General features: G+C 42.9%; 1 protein-coding gene across 1 annotated transcript in view; it reads left to right on the forward strand.

Moving 5' to 3' along the window:
* The first annotated feature begins 278 nt into the window (after nt 1–278).
* The window catches only part of CWC15 (CWC15 spliceosome associated protein), a 31,583-nt gene continuing 12,908 nt past the window's right edge, over nt 279–18,953 (forward strand). Inside the window, exons 1-5 of the mRNA XM_077484948.1 lie at nt 279–387; nt 4,158–4,299; nt 5,623–5,735; nt 14,136–14,218; nt 17,800–17,907. Coding sequence (XP_077341074.1) covers nt 4,169–4,299; nt 5,623–5,735; nt 14,136–14,218; nt 17,800–17,907 — 435 coding nt within the window. The 5' untranslated portion in view covers nt 279–387; nt 4,158–4,168. The remainder of the gene's footprint in view (nt 388–4,157; nt 4,300–5,622; nt 5,736–14,135; nt 14,219–17,799; nt 17,908–18,953) is intronic.

Genomic DNA, 18,953 nt, shown 5'->3' on the forward strand with positions numbered 1-18,953 from the left:
CACTACAACATGGGGCCCTCATCCCCACACCAGAAGGGTGGGGGTGCGGATATTGTCCTCCTGATGATGAACAGTCTCTATAACCTGCCCCTAGCTGGTATTTGTAGCTTCATTTAACTTTTTCCCCAACAGGATTCTAGATTAATCATTTTCCTGCCACGCAGAGAAGATTTATGAATCAAACATAATAGAAATCTGTACATTAAGATCGTTGTAAAAAAATAAAAATAAAATAAAATGCCAACAATAAATATGGCGCCGCGTAGACTGACGCCATCGCCATGCGCCGGATGTGACCGCAGAGAAAGCATCGTGCGACGCCAGCGTGCGTTTCCGGTGCTGGGATCGGGCTGTTCCGGATTGGAGGAGGTTCGGGATCCTCCGGGGGTAAGAAGCGGATTGTGTTGTTCTCCTCATACATTTGGAGGGGCGGGTCGGTGTAGGGATGTACAGTGATCCAGACACCGTTACATGGGACCCCCCCCCCTGTGTATGTAATCACTGACAGATGATGAAGCAGCTTCCATGTCCAGAGCTGGTGTGTCAGTCCCTGCCCCGAGGAGCTTGCAATCTAAGACTGAACACACACACGCCAGTATAGACCGGTGCGAGTCATCCTACCAGCATGTGTCTGGAGTTCAGGGAGGGAAGCTGCACAGGGAGAACATGCAAACTCCATGCAGAGAGCGCCCTTCCTTGTATTCTAACCAGGGACCGCCCGGTGCTGCAAGAAGGAGTGTGACCTCCGAGACCCCAGGCTGTCTTTTATAGTAAAGGAGAAGGACAGACAAAGTTTGTTTGGCTGTACTTGTGTGGATCACAGGCGTGCGCCCCGCTCCGCACTCCCCGCTCCACACTCCTGTGACCCGTTTTCAGCAGACAGCAGGCTGAAGTCACAGAAAGTCGGTCCAGGCTCAGCGTCATTACGACCACGGAGTCCCAGCCTCACAGTGAGCCGATGAGTGCCCGAGCCAACCGCTCCCCACCTAGGGTTGCCACCTCGTCCCTTTAAACCCCAAAACATATGAATTACACAGGTTCTGAGGCTGATGTAAAGCGGAGTCCTTTAAAATATTTTTTAAAAGTCAGCAGCTACAAATACTGCAGCTGCTGACTTTTATTAATCAGACACTTGCCTGTCCAGCGATGCTCAATCAAAGCCCCCCCCCCCAGCGCCAGTATTGTGGCTTCACCACAGCAGGGCACCCACTGCACAGGCGCGTGCTGTGATTGGCCATGCAGTCATCTGGGACCTGTCGTGTGTCCCAGATGACTGCCTAGAGGGAACCCTAACCCCACCCCACCACAGCCTGGCACTCCAGTGAGCGGCGTGGAGGGAGAAGAGCGGAGAGCTGTGACTGACAGTCTGCAGATCTCTGCTCGGGGAGCTGTGAGAACTGAGTGATCTGCGATATTCGATTGCTCGGTTCTCAGTGTTCGAGGCACCAGTATGAATAATAAAAAAAACAAAACCATGCTACTTTTTTTTTTAAAGTGGAACTACAACATATCTGGGAACCACAAACCAAAAACAATATTTAATTTGTAATATTTAAAGAAAACTTTGAACCCCCTCACTTTGACCCCCCCCTTTACAAATACTGCAGCTGATGAATTTTAGGACCGTTGCCAGTCCAGGGATTCAGTGCTGTCCTCCCCTGGGCTGATTTTTTTTTTTTGAAATTTTTCGGATCCCTGGTTGCCTCCAGCTTGGATGTGGGAAGCCGGTTGCGGCTTCACAGCCAGCCCCCTGCCACGCATGCAGGAGTGGCTCTGCATCCGCATCCTCCTGGGATGTATGAAGTGTCCCGGAAGATTGCAGGTGGGCCAAACATCCAAGGCTGACCATCTATTCAGAAATAAGTACCCGCACCAAGATTAAAAAAATACCTCCGAAAGTGGTGTTGGTAAAGGAGGAGATAAAGTGGAAATTCCTTTTTCTGTTAAGTTTTAAAGTGGTTGTAAATCCTTATTATTTTATTCATTTTTTAAAATCCAAATAACAAATATGTTATACTTGCCTGGTCTGTGCCATCATCTTCTTCTGAGGTCCCTCTGGCGGCACTCCAGCTCCCTCCTCTTCATCAGGTTCCCCCCAACGGAAAGCTGCTTTTCCTGGGGGCGCTCATGTGGCCTTGTTTCCATGTCCTGCTGCTGTATCCATTGACACAGACAGTGGGACTCGGACTCGCCCCCGTGTCACTGGATTTGATTGACAGCGGCGGAAGCAAAGCAGCACACTAAAATTTTAGAGTTAAAAAAATAGGTAATTTTATTAAAAACTTATGAGGAATAAATAAGCCAGCATGTTTTTTTTTGGGGGGGGGGGCACATAGCTCCCCCTTCATCAGGGCTGTAAGATTGTTAATATGGACAAGTGTCAAAAAAGGTTTAGTCTTTAAGTGGTTAAACTGCCCTCATTTAGGCTACTTTCACACTGAGATGCCCTGCCGTTAGCGCTAAAGTGCCACTCATTTTTGCGGCGCTTTTTGGCCGCTAGCGGGTCGCTTTTAAGGTGCTGCCCATTCATTCCAATGGGCAGGCCATTTTAGGAGCACTAAATACAGCACTCCCAAACCGCCCCAAAGATGCTGCTTGCAGGACTTTTCGTAATGTCCCGCAAGCGCACCGCCTCAGTGTGAAAAGACACACTGGAATGAATGAGAGGCGGTTTTAAAGTGGTTGTAAACCCTTACAAACCACTTTTACCTACAGGTAAGCCTAGATTAAGGCTTACCTGTAGGTCCAAAAAATATCTCCTAAACCTATATGGTTTAGGAGATATTTGCCCGAAAACGGGCACCGCTGTCTACGGCGCATGCGCCGTAGACAGTGGCGCGCAGGCGCACTGAGCGCGGCATTCTCAACGACGGAGCTGCCGCGTGTGTCGGCTCCCGTGCGTATGCGCGGGAGTGACGTCATCGCGGCTTCGCCGAATGACAGCGACGGAGCTGCGAGACCCCACCAAGAAGATGGATGCGGTGGACTACAGGGGACAGCGGCGACTTCGCTGGCTCCTGTGTCAGGTAAGTGACACATAATGGACTACTATGCGATGCATAGTAGTCCATTATGCTTTGCCTTTGCAGGGAATGAAAGAGGAAGAAAACTCATCAGGGTTTACTTCCACCTTAAAGGCGCTTTGCAGAAGCTGAAGCTATATCTAGTGCTAAAGTGCCTGAAACCCGCCTCAGTGTGAAAGGGATCTTACAGACCAAAGTTCATTCTTTGATCTAAAAACGAAAAAATACTCTATCTCTTCTAGCTCTCAGCGCTGGGGAATGTTGTTGAGGTTTTTTTTTTTTTTTTTTTTTTTTTGACAGCTCTACTCTGCACAGTTTAGGTAGAATCGCAGAAATGGCTGATTAGCATTGTGAGGGGAGTTAATTTGAGATCACAATTTTTATTTTTTAAACGATTAATCGCACAACTCTAAGGACACGTTCAGCTGCTGGTTCAGACTAAACTTAAACCTGTGGAGTCTTGGTACTTAGTTATCAGTCAGGGTCCAGATCAACATTCTTATTCTCAAAGTGGGAAAAGTGCTTTGGCTTCAACCCATATTAAACCACCTACAGCTTCAAGGTGCTTTGATGTGTTTTTGATGCTTTGGCTGCAGCGTCGGCGGTGCTTCCATGATGCTCTTGTGAAGCTTTGTTGAAGTTTGGCAGATGCCGAGTGTGTGTGGATATCTCATACCTGGGGTATCATTTTTGTAGCGAAGCTAAAGCAAACGCAATTTGGAAACAGGACTGTAAGCTAACCATTTTATTTAGTGACAGGAGCTTTGACTGGCATTCAGAGAGCTTTAACAAAGTGTGTCCAAAGCCTTGATTTGAAGTGAGTGTAAACGAGCCCTGAAAGTGGGTTAAAAGGTTGACTAAATGTGGGTTTAGGGACTGCTAACAGCTATGCTGACCTCATAATCTTTAGTTATTGGAGAACTGACATGCAAAGGATGCCTGCGTGTCGTCTTCATATTTAATTTGTAAACCTTTTTAACTTCTGTCCATGTGTTTCAGTATTTTGTTAAAAACTTTACACTGCTTTTTCCTGAAGGGTTTTATCTTCTAAAATAAAGCTGATTTCTGTTTGCAAATGTACTTGCGATAAAGCTCTAAAATAATTGTCCGGATCTTGTCTGTTGTATGTGACAGCGGTTTAGAAGATGACTACCGCGGCCAGGCCAACCTTTGAGCCAGCCAGGGGCGGCAGAGGGAAAGGAGAAGGAGATCTAAGTCAGCTTTCCAAACAATATTCCAGCAGAGACCTTCCTTCACACACGAAGATCAAATACAGGTAATATTGCAAAACTGGCAACTCTTTCTGGTGGAGGATATTCAGCCTTTGAGCCTTTGAACTGAAGCTTCTGAAGTGTATGTTGGGGGGGCTATTCAATACATATCTGAAACAAACTCACATTTTCAGCACTGCCCAGTTCTCACCTGCTGGACTACAGAACATTATCCACTTATGTTATGGAAAGGGGAAGGTGTTCTGTAGTCCACCACAGACGAGCACACTGCTTGGTCAAAAACAAACCATGTAATGTTCTCTTTTGCAAAGGCTTAAAATCAGGTCGTGCGTGAATGAGTTAAATTGTGCAAAGTCAAAACAATTCTACTGTTGTCCTTATAAAGTTTAATGAATGGTCTGATATCTCAATCGCGACATGGGCCAGGTGTGTGCGCATGCAGAGAGCCACCTAGCGTGGAGTACACGTGGCCATCGAGGTAAACCTGCTGCAGGCAGTCAGACGTAGTCAGTGTGAGAGGGAGGGTCACAGTGCAATGAAGCAAAGAGTGAACATCAAATTCTGTTACAAATTGGGGGGGAAAAGGGAGACATATAAAATGTTGGTACAAGTGTACGGGGCAGAATCCATGAACAGAAAATGTGTTTATGACTGGTTCAAACGCTTTCGCGATGGGAAGGAAACAACTGAGGATGAGCCATTTTTGTGTTGGCTGTCAACAAGCAGAACTCCAGACATGGCAAATGCTGGCACGAGATTGGCAGCTTTTGTTTTGATGGCAGAGAAATTGGGCATTAGCACGGACACTATGCACACCATCGTCCGTGAAATTTTGGTAAAGTGGAAGCTCTGTTCCCAGTTGGTGCTGCACAAGATGACAGACGAACATCTGCCTTGTTCGACTAGAGTTGCACAGGACTGGACAGTGGATGTTGCTGCACGATAACGCCTGCGTACCGTGTGAGCCAATTCCAGCGCAGCGTACCTGTTCTCGATCATTCACTGTACTCCCCTGATCTGGCGCCTGCGGATTTATTTCCGTTTTCCTACCTAAAGAGCGTCATGAAAGGCGCACTTTTTGCAGACGTGGCAGCAATCCAAGAATGTGTAACAGCAGTTCTGCGATCGGTTTCTAAAGAGGCCATTGCTGACCGTTTCCAGAAGCTTTAGTGATTATTTTGAAGGCCAACAAAGCTAGTTTGTTTTCTGATACTATTCACCAAACTTTTTAGACACCCCCTGTATATCTGTTGTATTGTTATCGGGATATGTATTTTTGTTTCTAGCTATATACCGAGGGGAAACTAGTTGTGCTGTATGGCAGACTAATATATATAATTTTTGCTCCTTTTTTTTGCCATGGCTAGGCAAACCACCCAGGATGCACCTGAGGAGGTGAGAAGCCGGGACTTCAGGAGGGAGCTGGAAGAGAGAGAACGCGTGACTGTCCGAGAGAAGAACAGAGACCGACCACCAAGAGGTAGGAGTAGTGTAGACTTCATCTGTGTTGCTGCTGGTCAGTGTTGAATTTCATCAGTAAAGGAACTAATAACCCATTCCAAACTTAGCGTTTTCACCTCTCAGCCAGGATAGATCCATTCAGAGTTCTCCCCTGGGTAGTATGTACCCAAAAGCTGTCAGACTACTGGTGGGGGATGCCGCTGATGCGGTGCAGAGGTGACATTATGGTCACAATTGCACTTGTGATAGGAGGCGGTAAAACGTGATGGAGTTGCATTTGTACTTCCCTCTAACCTCTTTCTCTCAAAGCAGAACTACACTGTATCTGAGAACCACAAACCAAAAGCGCTATTTAATTCATTTTCAAAGAGGTCTTATACCCCTCTAGCACATTTTTACCTACAGGTAAGGCTATAATACACACACACTTCTGGCTGTGGCCGCCTTGAGAAAGGATAGATGATTTTATCTAGTATTTACTTCCTGGAATCCATCTGCCTTTACCTCAGGCATGCAAGTAGGAGGGTGTCCTTAGCTGAGAAAACCCCTGCTGATGAATTCTGGGATGTATAACATTTGTCTAGGCCTGGAAACCAGGAAGTAACTAAAGAAGTGAAAAATAGTCTGTTTGAGAGAGTGAAGTTCCATTTTAAGTGGCATGGGCAGTGTATGGTGGGTTACATATGCTTTAAATAAAATGATTCCTTCCGTGTTATGTTTGCCAGACAGTACTGCCTACCCAATGTGACCAGTTGAACTGAATGGGGGCCACGCTACAAACAATGTGGGTTTTTAGGGGTTAAAACAAGCAGAAGGTAGTTGAGCTAATCATGACACCTTTTAGAAAAACCCATACATTGTGTCAGGTCCTGGGACTTGTCTGTGAGTGGTGCCTAAACCCAATATCAGGGGAAGTGCTTCCAAAAAGCAGCACTTGCAAAGGCTACCAAACACAAAAAATATTTGAATGGACATATATAATCAAAGCTACAGCACATAATCCAACCCCCCAATCCCTATACCCAGGGACTCTATCCTCCACCTCCCAAATCTATTCCCCCCCCCCCCCCCCCCAGGACCTAATGGGTCAGGTTCTGTGTAACTCTACTCAAGTCAAAATATACAGGTGCATCTCACAAACATGTGAATATCATCAAAGAGTTCATTTATTTTAGTAATTCAAAAAGCAAAACTTGTATATTGATTCATTATATACTGAGTGATATATTTCAAGCATTTCTTTCTTTTAATTTAGATGATTATGGCTTACAGCTAGTGAAAACCCAAGATTCAGTATCTCAGAAAATTAGAATATCGTAAAATAAATTCAATACCATAGACTCATGGTGTCCCACTCTAATCTGATAATTAACTCAAAACACCTGTAAAGGTTTTCTTGAGCCATTAAATAGTCTCTGGTTCAGTAGGTTCCCAATCATGGGGAAGACTGCTGACTTGACAGTTGTCCACAAGACAGTCATTGACACAGGGTAAGTCACAAAAGGTCATTGTTAAAGAAGCTGGCTGTTCCCAGAGTGCTGTATCCAAGCATATTAATGGAAAGTTGGGTGGAAAGAAAAAGTGTGGTTTAAAAAAAATAAAAAGTGCCCAAGCAACAGGGATAACCGCAGCCTTGAGAGGATTGTGAAGCAAAGGCCATTCAAGAATTTGGGTGAGATTCACAAGGAGTGAAGTACGGCTGGAGTCAGTTTTTCAAGAGCCACCACACATAGACGTATTCAGGACATGGGCTACCACTGTCACATTCCTTGTGTCAAGCCATTTCTGAACCGGAGACAACATCAGAAGCATCTTACCTGGGCTAAGGAGAAAAAGGACTGGACTGTTGCTCAGTGATCCAAAGTTCTCTTTTCGGATGAAAGCAAACTTTGCTTTTCATTTTGAAATCGAGGTCCCAGAGTCTGGAGGGAGAGTGGAGAGGCACAGAATCCAAGTTGCATGAAGTCCAGTCTGAAGTTTCCACAGTGAGTGATGATTTGGGGAGACATGTCATCTGCTGGTGTTGGTTCACTGTGTTTTATCAAGTCCAAAGCCAGTGCAGCCCTCTACCAGGAAATTCTTGAGCACTTCATGCTTCCCTCTGCTGACCAGCTTTATTTAAATGCTTATTTAATTTTCCAGCAGAACTTGGCACCTGCCCACACTGCCAAAAGTACCAATACCTGGTTTAATTATCATAGTATCGCTGTGTTTGGCCAGCAAACTCACCTGACCTAAACCCCATAGAGAATCTGTGGAGTATTGTCAAGAGGAAGATGAGACACCAGACCCGACAATGCAGATGAGCTGAAGGGCGCCATCAAAGCAACCTGGGCTTCCATAACACCTCAGCAGTGTCGCAGGCTGATCACCTCCATGCCACTCTGCATTGATGCAGTAATTCATACAAAAGGAGCCCTGACCAAGTATTGAGTGCATACCATACTGTACAAGGACATACTTTTCTGTAAGCCAACATTTCTGTATTAAAAATACTATTTTTTTTTTTTTTATTGGTCTTTTGTAATCTAATTTTCTGAGAAAGTGAATTTTGGGTTTTCGCTAGCTGTAAACCATAATCGTCAACATTAAAAGAAAGAAATGCTCGAAATATATCACTTTTGTGTGTAACCCATCTATATAAAATATATAATATGAATTTCACTTTTTTAATTAAATTACTGAAATAATTTAACTTTTTGTAAGACATTCACATTTTTTGAGATGCACCTGTATATGTTATAACCAATCAGGTCTCAACTCTCCTTTTATATGCTTCTACAAAGTATACTGGGTCCAGTTAGCTAAGCTAAAAGCTAAAGCAACTAATAGACCTTCATGTAAACAGTGGTACAATCAAAGGAGAGCAATGGCCAATATATGTAGTAAACCATTATTCAATTAATGATAAAAAAATAATATGCACAGAACTATAGGACACACTGATAACTATAAACGCACAGAATAACCTGCATAAAGGATATATATCCTATATCAGCCTTCAAATTTTCCACTCGCCTACTTTCATTTTGTGAATGGAAAATGAGGGCTGGCGAGAAGCTGGCAGCTGGGTGGCAAGCACCGCCGGTGGGCTGGGTTGATCGGGAGCCGTTCCCCCAGCGATCGCCCTGGGGGGAGAGTGCATGAAGGAAGAGGAAAGCTGCGAGATCAGAGCAGGATAGCATGCCAGAACAGCTTACATTACAGTTGCCTCTGCTCTGCTTGCCATCTTACTCAGCCCTGCCTGCCCCACCGGTCCAATGCTGGGGTGTGTTCTGTCTATCACAGGCACAGAGTCAAGAGGAGTTGGGGCTGTGTATGACGACAAGCAGAGCAGAGGCAATTGTAATGTAAGCTGTTCCGGCATACTATCCTGCTCTGTGATCCCGTGGCTTTCCTCTTCCTCCAGTCATGATCCAGTCGCCCTCTCTCTTCCTCTGCCCAGGTGAGGCTGCAATGGTGGGTACAGGTCAGGCTGCATTGATGGGCACTGGTGAGGCTATGCTGGGGAACACTGATAAAGTTGTTTCATTATTTTAGTAACTTCTGCATAAAAAATTTAAGTGTAATTTCATGAGAATTTGAGGGCATATTTAGGAGTGGGTCAGGGTAGGAGTTGGGTGGGGCAACTGGTGGCGAGTAACCCTTGAGGCCTGGCTAGTAGCTCAGGACTTGAAATTTTGAGCCCTGTCCTATATGACATGAAGCTCCTAACGAACCTGCCAGATCCAGCCTGCTATGCACAGAGGCTTATATATTATCTGTATTCAGCAGCTGATTGACTTATAAACCAGCTGTGATGCTCATCAAAAAATGGCAGGTTCTGTGTGTAGTAACCAATGTCCCCATAGAACAGAACAGTGGGAAAAGCAGTCCTAGATCAAAGACTTATGAATGTGTATAACTGAACAAGCTCTTCAGAATTGCAGTCTGTGCTGGCAGTACAGAGATGGCAGCAATCCACCCTCCTCTGGGCCTGTATATAACTTTGTACAAATATCTATAAAAGATAGTGCTGCAGCTGCACACAATCTAAATTGCTACTTGGATTGGTGAAAACCAGGCAGCATATAATAGGAATAAGCAAGCCTTTTCATAATGTCAAATCAGCATATGCTGTGCTCCAATCCCTCTCCGAGTTGTGGGCAGCATGTACTCATACAATGTCCCAAAAGATGACAGCCTCCAGGTCTGCATTACAAGTCTGTATTGTACGATTCAATTCCTTGGATGGGTGAAAGGCTATGCTACTTAGAACTGTGGCGGCGTGAACAGGTGTATGGTGTGCATGGGTTCGGCTCAACGCTAGTGCTCATCCGAAGAGGATGAAGTGTCCTGTATGATCTCAATCTGTTTAGCAGCATAGCATTAAAGCTGATTGTACTGATTGAGCTGCGGCTCTGTGTGTGAATGGACAGGCACACCAGCGGCTCTGGAGCGTGCCTGCTTGGGAGCCCCCGTTGCAAGATGCTTACTTTGGGGGCACTCGACAGGAGGGAGGGGCACAGTGTTTGCCGTGGGGGACCCGAGAAGAGGAGGATCTCGGCTGCTCTGTGCAAAACTAAGTAATAACATGTTATTTATCTTTTTTTTTTTTTTTTGGCCTTTTTATTATCGCTTCAAAGAGAACTTTGTTTCCTGAAAGTTGCTATCTCATAGGGTCGGTCCCCTTTTTAATAGCATCAAAATTTAAAGCGGTAGTAAACTTGGACCCTCCTGAGCTAAATTTCAAAGAAGGAAGTAGAATAAAGCATTTGAAACCAGTGCACATTAAATTGAAGCCCCATTGCGTGTTGCTTACTTTTTTTTTTTTTTTCTTCATCTCACCTCCTTTATTCCGGGTGCAGCTGCCGCCGTACTAAGTATGGTCTTCTGCATCCGATGTGTGCCCAACTTCCACCCTTTCTTCTCCTGGTCTATAATCACACACACACGCGCAGTAATTATTCAGCCGTTTGCTCTTTCTCTGTGCTGTGCGGTCAATGTTTACAATCGCTGTGACGTAGCAAGTCACAAGGGGTTTTGCCAGAGCTTGTGAATGGGAAGTCTCGTGGGATCTTTTATCTATGCCTTGGACAGAGCCCGTACATGTCATTAAAGGGCTTGCGGCACTAAGAACGTGCCCTAAAAAGAGGCCAAAATGCACATGCTCCGATGATCGAATACAAAAAAGGACATATTGCAAGCAAACGAACAAGGTAGGAAGGATTTCAAATACCTAATGTTTTATATGGCAGAAAATGGACCGGATAGGTTTACTACCACTTTAAAGAAAAAAAAAAAGTTTGCTGCCTGTGCCTCAGAGCTTCATTCTGCTTTAAAGAAATTCTCCTTTGACGTGCCCTCAGAAACGGACCCTCCTGGGTATTTTTCCAGTCACTGTGTTCCTTGCAGTGCTCAGTGGTTCCTCTCATCCACCTTCTGTGTTCTGCAGTGATGCAGGGATTGGCTGGAAGTCAATACTCCTGATAGTGGTTTCAGAAGATTCTTCAGAGGACTAAGGACATGGATTACTGGAACCATGTCCTGTGGTCTGATGAGACCAAGATAAACTTATTTGGTTCAGATGGTGTCAAGTGTGTGTGATGGCAACCAGGTGAGGAGTACAAAGACAAGTGTGTCTTACCTACAGTCAAGCATGGTGGTGGGAGTGTCATGGTCTGGGGCTGCATGGGTGCTGCTGGCACTGAGGAGCTACAGTTCATTGAGGGAACCATGAATGCCAACATGTACTGTGACATAGTGAAGCAGAGCATGATCCCCCTCCCTTCAGAGACTGGGCCGCAGGGCAGTATTCCAATAAAATGACCCCAAACACGCCTCAAAGACTACCACTGTCTTGCTAAAGAAGCTGAGGGTAAAGGTGATGGACGGGCCAAGCATGTCTCCAGACCTAAACCGTATTGAGCATCTGTGCGGCATCCTCAAACAGAAGATGGAGGAGCGCAAGGTCTCTAATATCCACCAGCTCTGTGATGTCGTCATGAAGGAGGGGAAGAGGACTCCAGTGGCAACCTGTGAAACTCTGAACTCCATGCCCAAAAGGGTTGAGGAAGTGCTGGAAAATAATGGTGGAAAAAAAAAAATATTGACACTTTGGCCCCATTTTGGATGTTTTCACTTTAGGGGTGTACTCACTTTTGTTCCCAGCGGTTTAGACATTAATGGCTGTGTGTTATTTTGAGTGGACAACAAATTTACAAAGTTATACAAGCTGTACACTCACTACTTTGCATTGTAGCAAAGTGTCATTTCTGCAGTGTTGTCACATGAAAAGATATAATATATTTACAAAAATGTGTTGTACTCACTTTTGTGAGATACTGTATATCGAGTTAATTTTTTATTTTTTTAGGGAAATGAAGATTAAACCATATGTATAAAAGCTGACAGTAAACACCCCTGTCAATTTAATGTTTTGTCCCAACCCTGAAACTGTCATTTTTGCTGGACCACATCTCCTTTTAAAAGAAGTGGAAAAATATTGGATCTATTGCAGGATGAACGGGTAATAAAAAAATGCTAGTTACGCTTTAAAGCAGGGGTCTTATATTTAAATTTACTGAGTTCCAGTTGGTAAAGTTTTCTTCTGACTGAGGTCCGTATACCATGTTTGCGCCATAACACTTTGCAGTCCCCCATTTTACATCACAGTTCCCCTTTTTACATCAGTTTATTTGGCCTACCCTTCATATCATAGCGTCCTCTTTACATCTGTCTCCACCCCCATTTTACAGCAGTGTCCACAGTCCCATTTTTAAAGCAGTCCAGCGGTGTCCTTAGTTCTTCTTCACATTACCGTGCCCCTTGCAGTCATAGCCCCTTCTCTTCCTTTTCATCAGTCCCCATTTCACTTGCAGCCTCTCCTGCAAAATCACATAAAATGGCCAACGCATTTTGGAGCTAAGAATAGGAGAGAGAGAGGGGTGCCAACAGTCTCAAAGCGTAGTCATGTCTTTATTAAAATGATAATATAAAAACAAATGTAGTTATTACACTCACGAAGGAAGGGGGCGTAGCGGGCATATAACATGCATGGAGTCTGTGTCCTGAGCGGACCCTGCGAGGAGAGGGTGACTTGTAGAGATGCCCTGAAGTCTAGTGCTGGAGAGAGCGGCTCTTGTCTCGGCCGCCACTGGAAACCTCTCTCGGATCTCCACAAGTGACCAGGTGCAAAGGATTGTGGGATAGGCGTTTCGAGGAAAAAGATCACCTCTTCATCAGTCTGACAGCTGCCTCTGGGATAATTTTTGTAACACTGGTTATGCTGTAATTAACCCCTAGTGGGCAGAAATAACGAGAATAAAAGTAGATGTATCAGAAGGGGTAGAAAGCATGAAGAGGGTAAAAGAGCAAAAATGACTTGTAAAATAAGAACCGTGATAATAAAAGTGATGATATAAGAATTAATAATAATAAAATATGTAATCAAATAATCAATGGTGATGAAATGTAAATAATAAAATATTTATAACTGAATGAAAAAAATCAATAACTGAATAGTTAGAAAAAAAATGTAAAACCAACAAAAGAAATCATGTAAACTTGTTTGTGAAGCTAATCATGCATGTATTTGATCATATAATAAGTAAAATATATAATGAATAAATATCTGATTGTAAAAGGTGTAGTATGTGATAGTAAAAAAAAAATTGTGAACTCAAAACTGGGATACCACAAAAGAATAAACGGAATTTATAAATATATTAAAGGAGAGAACGTGAAAAGGGGCATTGGTGATGATGATGATGATGATGAAGGAACGGTATTAAGTAGGAAGCACAATGCACTATCCGTGTTGATGGGGAATCGTGCAAATTTCTTTAGTTGCAGGAAAGAAATTTGCACCGTGTATGGCCGGCCTTACATGGTTTGTTAGATTGGATGATCAGTCTGATCTGTAGTTTGCTAGTAAATGACAAGAAACATTGCGCAATTTGTCAGTGCAAGACCACAAATGAGTCTGGCTGTCAATCTCAAGAGCAATGTCGGTGCACTGGGCAGATACTTGGGTTTGAGCCACGCCCCCAGTACGGGGCAGACTTTTTTTGAAAAATACAGTGCTGTTTAAAAGCTGACAGGACTGGATGTGATTTGCTGGCCTGCTCGTTATTGGTGTACTTTTACATAAGCTTTAGGGTTTGAAATAAAATAGTAATTGTGCACTAAAATTTGCAGAAACATGTTAAAGATGTTTGCTTTTAGTTTGTTTATTGCACAGGTTTCAGTGTCCTTACTGATAAACTCAACAAACTTTAGCTGAAACTTTTTTTTTTTTTTTTTTTCTTTTTCTCTCTCAATGAAAGACAAGTTGATTTTCAATTTTTAATTAACATGCATAACATGACATCTGATGTAATTTTTCTATGGAAAACGTGATTATTATTCTTTTTTAATTTTTTAAATTTTTTTTGTTTAGAGCACACATCATCCCTGTCAAAGAAGCCTCGTCTAGACCAGATTCCAGCAGCAAATCTGGATGCAGATGACCCACTCACAGACGTATGTATCGGGCCCAGATTTTATCACCAGTTTTCATTTCACAGTCCAAGCTTTAAAATACTATTTTGCAGCGCTCTCTCTCACTCTCATCTCACAAGAGGGTTAAGGCAGTGCTGGAAAATAATGGTGGCCACACAAAATATTGACACTTAGTTTGGGCCCAATTTGGACATTTTTACTTAGGGGTGTACTCACTTTTGTTGCCAGAGGTTTAGACATTAATGGCTGTGTGTTGAGTTATTTTGAGGGGATGGCAAATTTACACTAATATACAAGCTGTACACTCACTACTTTACATTGTAGCAAAGTGTAATTTCTTCAGTGTTGAGAGTTTTTTATATATGACATTTGTGTTATACATATATATGTATGCGTGCATATATTAAATAATGTATATAGAGGCCCAAATTTCATACTTTTGGCTCTGTATGCCTCCAAAATAAAATTTAAAACAAAACAAACAAATGAATTTGAAGTGCAGACTTTCAGCTTTAATTCAAGGAGTTGAATACAAATTTTTGGAACTGCAGCCATTTTTATACAACGCCTGCCCCCCCCCCCCCCTCATTTTCAGAGGTTCAAATGCAATTGGACAAATTATTATCATAAATAAAATGTTAATTTTTAATATTTTGTTGAGAATCCTTTGCTGGCAATGACTGACTGAAGTCTGGAATCCATGGACGTTACCAAACATTGGGTTTCCTCCTTTCTGATGATTTGCCAGGCTCTAACTGCAGCTGTCTTCCATTTGTTCTTTGTGGATCTTTCTGCCTGTAGTTTTGCCTTCAGCAAGTGAAATGCATGCTCAATTGGGTTGAGATCAGATGACTCTGCCATTGCAGAATATTCCACTTTTCCTTCAAAAGCTCCTGGGTTGCTTTTGCAGTGTGTTTTGGATCATTGTCCATTTGTACTGTGAAATGCCGTCCAATCAACTTTGCTGCCTTTGGCTGAATCTGGGTTGGCCGTATATCTCTAAACACTGCAGAATTCAATCGCCCGCTTCTGCCTTCTGTCACATCATCAATAAACACCAATGACCTAGTTCCACTGGAAACCATGCATGCCCATGCCATCACACTGCCTCCACCATGTTTTACAGATGACGTTGTGTGCTTTGGATCATGAGCTGTTCCAAACCTCCTCCACACTTCTTTTTTTTTTTTTTTTTTTTTTTTCTTACCATCATTCTGGTACAGATTACTCTTAGTTTCATCTGCCAAAAGAATGCTTTTCCTGAACTGATCTGGCTTTTTTAGATATTTTTTGGCAAAATCTAACCTGGCTTTTCTATTCTTCAGGCTTATGAATGGTTTGCACCTTGTGTGGACTGTCTGTTTTTGTGCTCATTAAGTCTTCTCTTGATTGTAGACTTTGACAATGATATTCCCACCTCCTGGAGATTGTCCTTCACTTGTCTGGTTGTTGTGAATGGGTGTTTCTTTTCCATAGAGGACCCTGCGATCATCCACCACTGTTGTCTTCTGTGGATGTCCAGGCCTTTTTATGTTGCTGAGCTCACCAGTGAGTTCTTCTTTACTCAGAATGTACCAAACTGTTAATTTGGCCTCTCCTAATGTTGCTGCCCTCTCTCTGATGGATTTGTTTTGTTTTTGAAGCCTTACAATGGCCTGTTTCGCTTGCATGGACTGCTCCTTTGAACACATGATGTAAGTTCACATCTATAGATTGCAAATGCCACACTTAAGTCTCATACACACGCTTAGATTTTCGGACGACCGAACATCAGTTTTGTGTGGCATGCTAGTCTCAATGTCGAAAGTGAAGCGGTTACTCACAATATGAAAATTTTCATACGACAGAATACAATGTCAGGAGTGACGCAATATGTTGAATAGTTTTGTATGCTTTCATTTGTTTCTGAGCATGCGCTGTCTTGCTCTTATGATTTTCTTCTGTAAGAAATCCGTATAAATGAAACGAAAATCGGATGTTGAGTTCACATGCGACAAACATTTTATAGTCTGCACATCCTGCTTTTGTCTGACGAAAAAGAAAAATCTGCTGCTGAAAAAGCACTGTACTAAGGATCCGAAAATTGGCAGTTTTTTTTTCCATCCGTTTTTCGTATCATGTATACGGGGGGTTAGTATCAACTCCAGACCTTTTACCTGCTTAATTGATGAAGAAATAATGGAGTAGCCCACAGCTGGCTGTGAAAAAAACGCTTTTGATTGAATTGTCCAATTTACTTTTGGTCCCCTGAAAAAGGGGGATGGCTTTTCTTAAGAGCTGTAATTCCTAAACCCTTCCTCTGATTTGAATGTACGCAACCTTAGATTAAACCTGAGAGTGCACTTTCAGCCCATCCATTTATATAACTATAGCTTGAATATATTTTAGTAAATACCTGAAAAACAAAATTGTGCCTGTGTCCAAATATATATGGACCTAACTACTGTGTGTGTGTGTGTGTGTGTATGTGTGTGTATGTATGTGTATGTGTGTGTATATATGTGTGTGTGTGTGTGTGTGTGTGTGTGTGTATATATATATATATATATATATATATATATATATATATATATATATATATATATATATATATATAATGTATGTATGTGTGCAGCAGTAAAAAAAAAATGTAAACATTGTTTTGTTTTTTTAAATTACTTTTCAGGCAGCAAAACATCAAATATTTGTACATATTTTACACCTTGTCTGGTAGCAGGTGCACGTCTAGTACTGCAGGTTTCATATAGCTGCTGTGTTTTAACTACAGATCTAATGGCAGAATTGCAGGTTACACATTGCCAGGGAAGGAACATTCCCCATTCTCCTCTCCTGTGGATGAAGGTGTAGCAATCAGAATCGGGTGCAGAATCCGACAGCCCAGCATACACCCTGTTTTTCAAATGTTCATAGTACAAAGGCCATGTCACATATTGCGATTCTGTCACCAGTGACCGCTCACTAACATTGAGATCAGCCTACAGGGCAGGGCAATACTGTCCTGCCTCCATGATTTCTCTCCCTCACTGGTGGGAAGGACAAGTGTCAGAGTGACCTCCTGCAGCATTTCTCTTCCTCTGCACTTTTTAGCATTCCTTTCAGTAGTGCACTTTCACCAGCGACCTTCTTGTAAGTGTACTATGGGTTTTTGGATTTGATAGAAATGTTTTATATCCATGTATAAGGCACTTCCTTATACACTTGGTGACAACACTCTTCTTACTGCTGTGCAGGATGGTCACCCTTGCATCTAGCTACGCAGATATTGGCACAGTTGAGAGCTCTATCGGTGAGCAGCCATTCCTATTTCCACCTGCAGCTCTTTCAGTTAGCAGTACATTGCTCTGCCTGCAGAAATCTTAGGGAAATTATGTAAAATATCTTCCCAGTCTCCTCCATTGCCTGCAGAATTATCCAGCAGAGTGCATGAGAAATACACCTTCCCAGCTGATTTAAAAAAGATAAGATGTTCTCTGATTGGTTGATGTGATGTCGCCAGGCTAAGTTCAGCTACCGTAATTGGAGAATTCCTTGTATTCTCAAAGTCGGATGATGGTTTTGTGCTGAACAATCCTTAAAACGTGTTTTTATATATTTCCCTGTAGGAAGATGATGACGATGACTCTGATGAAGACAGCGATGATGATACCGCCGCCCTCTTGGCAGAGCTGGAGAAGATTAAGAAGGAGCGAGCAGAGGAGCAGGCTCGCAAGGTAAGGACGAGGAGCTTGGAAGCAAATTCCTGATTGAACTTATTCAATGAAGAACAAAACTCATTACTTTTGTTACATATCACTATTATTTACTGCTTGGAATTTCTGTACTGAAAATGTTTTATAACAAAAGCATTTTCACATGTGCAGTATTCTTGTATCCTGGCTTGTCATTGCACATACCCCTTCACTATGTGTCTGTCATCTTTCACCTCCCTTTCCTCTTTGCTGCCATGTTGTATTTACTGACAATCACAGTCAGCTGCTGAGTGTTGAAGGGCAATATTTTTGTATGTAAATGTGTTTTTCTCTGGTCTGCCAACTCCTTAATATTCTGGTTGGTTATAGTGCCTTTTGCTGTTTCAGAGAAACTTTGCTTTTCTCTAATGAAATTTAACAAGCCAGAAACTGCTCTATGCAAGTTGGACTAATGGATGATTTGATCTAGAGTGCATCTGAGGTGTAACAGGGGGGTCTAGGTGCCCACCTGGCGCCAAGGCAAAATTTGTCTCCGGCCAACGTCCTTTCGATTTTCATTAACCTGTTGCCGACCATGTAACCTGTGCAGTGGCAAAAGGGTGCGCTTTGTCACCCATGCACCACACACATGATCGCCGATCCTCCTATGCCCCCAGGGTGTATAAACTTTTAAGGGGGCACTGCGGCTTGATGGGAAGGGGTTAAACCTGTGTGTTTTTATATTTGTGATGAAGTGTGAATACTTTCTTTTGGGCCTCTTGGCATACTTTTAATGCTTATGTTCTAGTATGTCCATTTTAAGTCTGTGTGATTATATTAAACAATGCTTAGCAAGGTTTGTAAATTGTTTAGAAGATGTAAAAGCGGGTAGTGTTATGGGCATAAGCAAGCTTCATAGCTGGCATAAGTTGACATGTTTGAAATGTATCCTCTTTAATTTCTGCAGTTTACATGTTAACCACTAGGGGGCAGCATTACGTTTTTTGTTTTCTTTATTTTACTCTGCCCAGCGGCGCTGTAGTTCTTGCTTTTATATTTTAGGGACTGCTATATACCAGGTCACAGAT

Source organism: Lithobates pipiens, unplaced genomic scaffold, assembly GCF_037356315.1.
Source record: "Lithobates pipiens isolate NorthernLeopardFrog02 unplaced genomic scaffold, aLitPip1_a1.2 Scaffold_17, whole genome shotgun sequence".
Lineage (NCBI taxonomy): Eukaryota > Metazoa > Chordata > Amphibia > Anura > Ranidae > Lithobates > Lithobates pipiens.